At 41.1% G+C, this 9230-nt stretch overlaps 1 protein-coding gene across 1 annotated transcript in view; it reads left to right on the top strand.

Moving 5' to 3' along the window:
* The window catches only part of clrn1 (clarin 1), an 18297-nt gene extending 11758 nt beyond the window's left edge, over nt 1-6539 (top strand). Inside the window, exons 2-3 of the mRNA XM_020519565.2 lie at nt 1598-1777; nt 4025-6539. Of these exons, the coding sequence (XP_020375154.1) occupies nt 1598-1777; nt 4025-4290 (446 nt within the window). The 3' untranslated portion in view covers nt 4291-6539. The remainder of the gene's footprint in view (nt 1-1597; nt 1778-4024) is intronic.
* Nucleotides 6540-9230: the final 2691 nt, after the last annotated feature.

The following is a 9230-nucleotide window of genomic DNA, read 5'->3' as shown; positions in this document are numbered from 1 at the left end:
TGGCCAGGAAGCAAGCTCAGTGCCCTGTTTAGAGGCCTTGCCAAAGAGATTGTGAGAAAGTGGGAATGTCACTGGCCTAATAATCCAAAAGCCCAGCCTAATGGTCCGGGGACATGGGTTCAAATCTCACCACAGAAGCTGATGGAATTTAAAATCCATGAATCAATCTGGAATTGAAAGCCCATCTCAGTGATGATGACGACTATTCCCAATTGTTGTTAAGACCCAAAGGGCTTGCCACACATTCCCTCTTGAATGCATTTACAAAGCAAGCACACACATAAACAAAGCCCTTGCTGCAGAGTTACGCAATCTAATTGAGGTTACGGATTATTAATTCTGCCCTATGCATGTCACGTCTTCAGCGGCAGTGTAGGAACCTGATTCTGTATGACAGCTACTCTGTGGAAGCGAAAAGGAGCAATGTCGCCCTTGCGGTGCAGGGTAACAAACCGTGAGCTGCTAAACTATGGCTGGAAATTAAATAATTTCATCTGTCTGTCATTGTTGATATCATATTAGATCTTGACAACCTATGGATCAGAAATAATCTCAATATAAAGTTTCAGTGACAAGAAAAGCAGCTAGAGTCTGTCATACTGAAAGCATTTAGAAGGGATCTAGGCCCGAAATGTCAGCCTTTTTGCTCCTATGATGTTGCTTGGCCTGCTGTGTTCATCCAGCTCTGCACCTTGTTGTTTTTCTTTTCAATATAACATAAATCGTATGTGCTGGGGTTAATTGCTTCATATTAATCTTGTGAGTGACAATCCCTATTAGTGATAATTGGTGTTTTAAAAATAGTTGCTACTACATGTTGAAACAACTACTCCACAGTTAAAATTGGGTTATTCCTGATATCCACCTGCTTTCCTTGTTCCTTTTCCCAACCTCCATAAAAATGCATTAAATGGATTATCAGTTCTCTAGATTCAACCTGGCTATTGCTTAATCCTTGAGGTGTCAGGGAAAATTACAATTTCTCCCAATATTTACCAGAGGCAGGATTTCTCAGTGCATGGAGGAGTTCTTGTCTGAATTCTCTGAAGTTTTAATTCACGAAAATGTTTAAATGAGAATTTCGCCTTCTGAATTAGTCAAATGTCTCTGTGTCCCAGCCTTGTCAAAATGAAAAATGGACAGGGCAAAAGTGGATTGCATGGGGTTTGTGGTATTTAATATTTGGCTGATATTAATATCCGGCTATCATTACAGTGTAGTATGCTGTGTAACTCAGAGGGGAACTTGAAGTTGGTCACATTCCCATATGCCTGTTGCCCGTGTCCTTCTAGGTGGTAGAGGTTATGGGTTTAGAAGGTGCTGTCAAAGAAGCTTAGGCAAGTGGTTGTGTTGCATCTTGTATACGGGACACTGCAGAAATTGTACAGTGGTGTTGAATGTTGAAGATGGTGCCAATCAAGCAGGTTGCTTTGTTGTTGAACTCCTCAAATGATGTTGGAGCTGCAATTATCCAGGCAAGCAGAAGTTGAAATTGGAAAAATGAAAGAAAAACCTTGTCATGCAAATGCCCCAGCACAATCTGCAAACAACAGTCCAGGACAGTCATGTCTTAACAATTGCTATTTCTTTTTTTCAGTTTTTCCAACACTCTTGGATGCGATACCTGCAGGTCTTCATGTTGCTGTAATACTATTTTCTGCTGTGGTCATTGTATTTGCTTTGGTGGCAGCTGGATTCTTTATGTTCAATGCATTTGGAAGACCATATGAGACCCTCCATGGTCCGAATGGCCTGTACCTTTGGAATACCATCGCCTGTAAGTATTGTAGGGATTTGCAAGGAATTGCTCTTTTTCGTCAATCTTTTTCGCCAAAGTCAGATCACTGGAAAGGTGAGGGTGGAATAATGGTGAGAGTGTTGTTTCTTTGTCTTGGTTCAGATTGAGTTACATTTTTTAAAAATTCACAGTCTTAAAAGTGAATATGCTTATATAATGTTACACAGCAAGCTCCCACAGGTATCAATAAATGATCAGATGATTAGGACACCAGGAGAACTTCCTGTTTTTCTCTCAATATTGCCACAGCATCATTTACCCTTAGCATAGATCATGTTAAGGGAAAGTGTACAGTTAATGGCAGGACCTTGAACAGCATTGATGTGCAGACAGATGGTCCTAGTCCATAGCTCCCTGAAAGTGGCCACACAAGTAGATAGTGTGGTAAAGAAGGCATATGTCATGCTTGCCTTTATTGATTGAGGCACTGAGTACAAGAATCAGGAAGTGATGTTGCAGGTTTATACATGTTTGGTTAGGTCGCACTTAAGAGTATTGCATTCAGTTCTGGTTGCCACATTACAGGAAGAATGTGGAGACTTTGGAGAAGGTGCAGAAGAGATTTGCCAGGATACTGCCTGGATTAGAGGGTATGAACCATAAGGAGAGGCTGGGCAGACTCGTGTTGTGTTCTCTGGAGCAGAGAAGTCTGAAAGGAGACTTAATGGAAGTTTATAAAATTATGAGAGGCATACAAAGGGTTGACAGTCAGAATCTTTTTCCCCAGAGTTTGTGTACAAGATGATGAGAGGCATAGATAGAGTGGATAGTCAGAGACTTTTTCCCACGGCGGAAATGACTATTACGAGGTGGCATAATTTTAAGGTGATTGGAGGAAGGTATAGGGGAGATGTCAGAATAAGGTTCTTTACACAGAGAATGGTGGGCGTGTGGAATGCACTGCCAGCAGTGGTAGTGGAGTCAGATACTTTAGAGACATTTAAGCGACTCTTGGATAGGCACATGGATGATAGTATAATGTAGGGTATGCAAGTTAGTTTGGTCTTAGTAGGATAATAGGTTGGCACAACCTCGTGGGCCGAAGGGCCTGTACTGCACTGTGCTGTTCTATATTCTATGTTCTTTGAAATGCCTAATATTATAGGGCTTGCATTTAAGGTAAGAGGGGAAAGTTCAAAGGAGTTGTGAGGGGCAAGTTTTTTACATAGAGAATGGTAGGAGTTTGGAACACACTGCCGTTAGTGGTGGTGGAGGCAAATATGGTAGGGATGTTTAAGGGATTTTTACATTAGCACATAATTAAGCAAGGAATAGAAAGATATGGACCATGGGCAGGCAGAAAGGATTAGTTTAACTTAGTGTCCATGTTCGCACAGGATTGTGGGCTGAAGGGCCTGTTTCTGTGCTGTACTATTCTATGTTCTGGGTCTTGGTTCAACGTTCCTTCCAAAAAGCTTTCAGTTCCACCTCTGACAGTGCAGCACACTCTGATGCACCATGCTGAAGTGTCAGCCACTTGTGGTCAGATTTCTGCTTCAGGAGTTGCCCCTACAAAACTATCTGGCTTACCCATGAGAATGTAGCCACTGAGCCTTGGCTTACAGCAAATTCATCGAAATGAGCTTAGTGTCTGCTACAATACTGGAATTAGAATAAACCTTGAGATAAACAGATGCCAGCCAAAGTTTCAGACCCACAAAATTGAAGCAGGACGAAGCAGTAAATAAATGCAAGCCTGATACAATATAGGGTACATTAGCTTCATTGCTGTGTTATTGGACCAGTAGTGAAAGCAAAGATAAATTGGTGTTGGAGACGGTCTACAGAATGTTCACTAGGCTGATACCAGATACAGAGAGACTGATTCATAAGGAGAGAATATTGGTCCTGAGCTCATTGCAATATAGAAGAATGAGAGGCGAACTTATTGAAACATACAAGACTTGACAGGGATGAGGAGAAATTTCTTTTCTCAGAGGGTAAAGAATCTGTGAAATTCTTTAACACACAGGACTGTTGAGATTGGGTCATTAAATATACTCAAGGCTGTGACGGACAGATTTTTAATGGTAAAGGAATTGAGGGTATGGGGAAAAGGCAGGAAAGTGGAGTTGAGGATTCCCAGATCAGCCGTGATCTCATTAAAAGGCGGAGCAGGGTCGATGGGCCAAATGGTCTACTTCTGCTCCAATGTTGTATGGTCTTATTGTGAAGTTGCCTGGACTGATGGTTGGGGCCAGGAATTCAAATTTTTCTTTCCATCAGGTTCCTGCGGTTTTATGGTGATGATATTGTTTACGTCCGAAGTAAAAATTCATCGTCTGTCTGAGAAAATTTCAAACTACAAAGAGTCAAACTTTGTCTTCAAGACACAGACTGAAGTTTTTGGGTATTCTTTCTGGCTTCTCTTTGTTTGCACAGCGACGCATTTTGTCAACATACTGCTCATCAGATTAGCTGGAATTCAATTCCCTTTCTTCAAATCAAAAAATGCAGATTCAAGTGATGGGGGAGCTGACCTTATGTACTAAACATGTTAGCCCTGACAAACACAGAACTTGCAAGTCAACATGTGACTAACTTTCCTCAAAAATTGTATTGAGACTCTTCGAATATAATGTTCAAGAATTCAGAATCCTGCATGTGGATCATACACTGCATTGCTTCATTGATATCAACGTTTTGCCCACCGAGCTAATACAACATTTGAGTGAATAAAATGTCGGGAGGATGAAATCACAGACATGGCAATATTGGTGGGCCTTTGAGAAACAACACCAAATTGACAAGAAAACAGAATTTATAACTGAAGAGTTGGCCACCTGTTGCACCTTGGAATCAGAGACCCTGAATGGTTTCAAAAGGAAATTGGATTGACACTTGGTGGAAATAAAATTAAAGAACTGCAGCAACAGAACAGGAGGATGCGACTGATAGAATTGCTTTACAAGGACTTGAGGGGCCACCTCCTGGCCTGTAATGACTGCATAATGGTTACCGCCTCTGAATTATTGTGGCGCACCGTTAGCAACAAACATGTTGACATGTTCTGATGAAAAATGTACATCCCTTAGAACAAGGACCGCACCAAATTAATTTTTAGTGTCTTTACATGCATTGAGCATCTAACAGACAGAAGAGTTTCATATAAATAAATGCATAGTAACAGGAGTAGGCCTTTTAGTCCCTCTGGCCCTGCTCTGCCATTCAATTACACTGTGGTCCAAAACCCATTCATTACACTTGATGGCCTTCCCAACAAAAAAAATGATTTTAAGCTTTAATTAACCACTGATATCTAGCGATAATTTCAGATTTCTACTACTGTTAGTGTAGAAAACTATATTTCTAATTTTGTGCCTAAATGGCCTATCTGTAACTTTAATATTTTGTCCATTCACTCTTCAGTCAATATTAATATTGCAAAAAACAGTTTCAAGCTCCATAATTTTTACAAAGAATTAATTTTCCCTGAAGCATTTTAATAGTTTATTTTCAATTATTTAAAGACATCAGTGTTAAAGGAACAACTATATTTACTATTCCGAATTGATTTAGAAAATTTATACAGAGCTAAGTTTGCTCAGATTCTATTCCATAGTTCTAAAGAAAGGTCATTGGACATTGTTTTCTCTCCACAGATGCTGCCAGACCTGTTGAGTTTTTCCAGCAACTTCTGCCTCTGTTTATTTTGTTCTTTCCATAGTATCTTGCCCTTGGCTTGTATTCAATATGACTAGTACTTTAATTTATTTCTGATGTACAATTAACAACAATTATTCTACAGCCATTAATGGTGGTTAATGATAATGTTCTGCTTTTGGGGTCTGGTGGAACTGGAGTTGACTGTGGACATTAAACACACAGGCCCACATTGTGGCCAGTAAGGGCGACTGGGAAACTATTTGAAAATGGTGAAATGGTCCTGATTCCTGGCTTTCTACCCCATTCCCAAAGTTATTTGGAACTCAGCCAACCATTCATAATGATCACAGCTATTACAACATCATTGCAACTGTAAAAGCCTTAAATTGGCAAACAGATGGTATCCTCACCATTACAAGCAAGTTACCCATTAGTCAATGGAGATAATAGGGTCTTAGAGATTTTGTATCGAAAGGAGGGGACTTTTTCACATTCAGAGCTATCTGTCTATTTAACTCACAGTACAAAAGGTGACAAGCAGAGTTTACCAACACTTTTTAAATATATTTTTGAATACGTTGTAGCAGTTTCTCCAATGAAAATGTACTGTAATTCATTTCATCACTTACAAAATTTTGGTCAAAGTAATTGTCAACTTAACTTTACAGCATATCACTTTATGAATGGATGACTGCATTAAAAGCACAACTACTTTACAAACCAGTGTTCAATAGCGACCAGTTATGCTGTGAAAATGTTTCATGTTTCCTTTCAGAATATTGCTGACACCTCAGAAGATTTTCACAAGTGGTCATAAACTCTGCGGGTGTAAGTTTATTTAAGGGACTTTAAAAACACACAGCAGCATGTGGCTCAATTTTCCCCTCCATTGGGAGATGAAAATCTGGCCCCTTGTGTACATGGATAAATTTGTTGTTTTTTTTTCAGTTTCAATGATTGCTTTGTTACTTTTCCCCTGGTCTGTTATTATGGCTTAGCCCAAAACATTCAAGAACAACTTATTTCAGCAGTGGACTGGTTTCACATTTTGATTGCCATTTTAAAGAGGTTATTAAAGGATTAGCTGTCTTTGATGTGATTAGTGAAATAAATGATTGTTTTTACAACACATTGACCACTTGAAGGAATTTAGTGTTTTCGGAATTGTTTTGAAGAGTGTGTTTTTTCAGTGTGGTATGCGAAAAAAGTGTGAATTTCAAGAAGGCCTTGATCTCTGCCCATCATAGATATAGGGTGAGTGGCTGTGGAGTGGTATTGGGGGCATGAGGGCACAGGGAACATGGATTCTGGCATGAAGGTGCATGGGGGCTTGGGTGACATGAGGAATCATGGAGGAAGCATGAGGGGATATGGATGAATGGGTTGGGGGCCTGAGATTCCTCCTTAAAATTGAGTCAATGTCCTATTAAAAGGAACAAAAATAGAAGTTGCTGGAAAAGCTCAGCAGGTCTGGCAGCATCTGTGAAGACAAAAAAAACATTTTGGGTTCAGTGACCCTTCCTCAGAACTGATGGTAGCTGGGAAACCGTCGGTTTATATGGAGGAAATAGGGAGGGAATGGGGTAGGGAGTAAACGATAGCACAGAGCCTGAAGAGAGAGAAAAGCAGTTGGATAGATAAAGGAGTTGATAACGATCTGGCTGATCTGACCTCCGAGCCAGATCGTTATCAACTTCTTTGTCTATCCAAGTGCTCTTCTCTCTCTTCGGGTTCTATCCTTTATTCTATTGTTTACTCCCTATTCCATCCCCCTCCCTATTTCCTGCATATAAACCAACGTTTTCCTAGCTATCGTCAGTTCTGAGGAAGGGTCACCGGACCCAAAACATTAACTCTGACTTTTTCTTCACAGATGCTGCCAGACCTGCTGAGCTTTTCCAGCAACTTCTGTTTTTGTTCCTGATTTACAGCATCCGCATTTCTTTCAGTTTTTCCCTAATAAAGGAAGTGGCCATTGTATCCTACCAGCCTCGTCATCTGCCTACCTCCATTCCTGAACTCAGGCTTGCTTCCAGAGGGGTATGAGATTGACTCCATTCTACCCCTCATCTCCCCAGAAAAGTTAAAGGTGGCTTTGTTGGGCTGGGAAGCTTTGCAGCTCAAGTTCCCTGCCTCTTCACTGAAAATCCGTTCAATAGAGAACATTCTGCACATCAACACATTGTTTGTCCTTCAGAGTTCTACTCTCTGGTGTGCGATATCATGCCAACCATCTCATTTCAACAGTTCTGTGCTCCATACTTTGTGCAATCTTCATAACGCCCACTCTTACCCAAGCTGCATAGTTGCAATAGGTTCCAGGTCCAGCAACAGCTCAATACAAAACTCTCATTCTTGTTTTTAAATTCTTTCATTGCCTCACCTCTTCCTATCTCTGGAACATCCTCCAGCCCTACAACACACCTACAGAGATCTCTCTGTACTCATTCAATTCTAGCCTGATGCACAATGCCTAATATTATGCAATTGAGGTCTTCAGCTGCATTGGTCACAAACACAGGAATTCTCTCCCTAATCTTTGCCATTTCCCAACTTCTCTCCCTTGGATGCAGGTTTAGACCTTGCTGTTTGAGCTTGGTGTCCAAAATTGGTTGACAATGTCCATACGAAGCTCCTTGATGCTGTATTAAACATACTGTATAAATGCATGTCATTATTGCTGCAAGTGTATTGTTTCTGATCAAGGACCTGGCTATGAATTGAGCTTTATCAGTCATTCTCAAAATGTAGGTCAGCAACGAGATTTCTGTGTACCCCATTTCCAGGGTGGCAGTACTGTGCCCTGAGTAGAGATTGCTTCCAATGGGTTGATATTCATGAACAATTCAAAGAATGAGAGGGGATTTAATTGAAAGGCACAAAATCCTAACAGAGTTGTACAGTCTAGATAAAAACCAAAAGAACTGCGGATGCTGTAAATCAGGAACAAAAACAAAGTTGCTGGACAGGCTCAGCAGGTCTGGCAGCGTCTGTGAAGGAAAGAACAGAGTTAACGTTTCGGATCCGGTGACCCTTCCTCAGAGCTGGAGCACTCAGAACAGTTTCTGAGGAAGGGCCACCGGATCTGAAACGTTAAAAACTCTGTTTTTTCCTTCACAGATGCTGCCATACCTGCTGAGCTTTTCCAGCAACTTTGTTTTTGTACAGTCTAGATGCAGGGAAGATGTCTGGTTCCTAGGGCCAGGGGTCACAGTCTCAGGTTATGGGGGGTAGGCCATTTAGGACTGAGATGAGAAAGTATTCTTCACTTAAAGTGTAATACAGTTCTCCACCACAGAAGGCTGTGAAAGCCAAGTTGCTGAATATATTGAAGAAAGACTTTTTTAAAAAGGTTTTTAAAGGCATCTGGGTGAAAGTGAGAACTTGTCAAAGATCTAGGTCAATACGGTGGCTCAGTGGTTAGCACTGCTGCCTCAGAGCACCAGGGACCTGATTTCAATTCCTCGGGTGGCTCTGTGGAGTTTGCACACTCTCTGTGTCTGTATGGGTTTCCTCCCACAGTTCAACAGTGTGCAAGTTCAGTGGTTGGGCCATAGGAAATGTAGGGTTACAGGAATAAGGTAGGGAGTGAGTCTGGGTGGGATGCTGTTTGGAGGATTGGTGTGGACTTTGTAGGCTGACTGTAGGGATTCTATTGACATGGAGGATCCGGCATGATCATATTGAATAGTGGAACAAGCTTGAAGGGCTGAATGGCCTACTCCTGTTCTCTAGTTTAGAAATAGTACGAGAGCAAGGGCAGGAGGGCACAGTGACGGTTAAGAAAGGAAGGAAAAGTAAACACAAGGAGGTGGACATATTGCAG

This window comes from Rhincodon typus, chromosome 13, assembly GCF_021869965.1.
Source record: "Rhincodon typus isolate 14 chromosome 13, sRhiTyp1.1, whole genome shotgun sequence".
In the NCBI taxonomy this organism is placed as follows: domain Eukaryota; kingdom Metazoa; phylum Chordata; class Chondrichthyes; order Orectolobiformes; family Rhincodontidae; genus Rhincodon; species Rhincodon typus.
This window is presented reverse-complemented; position numbering and strand designations above follow the sequence as displayed.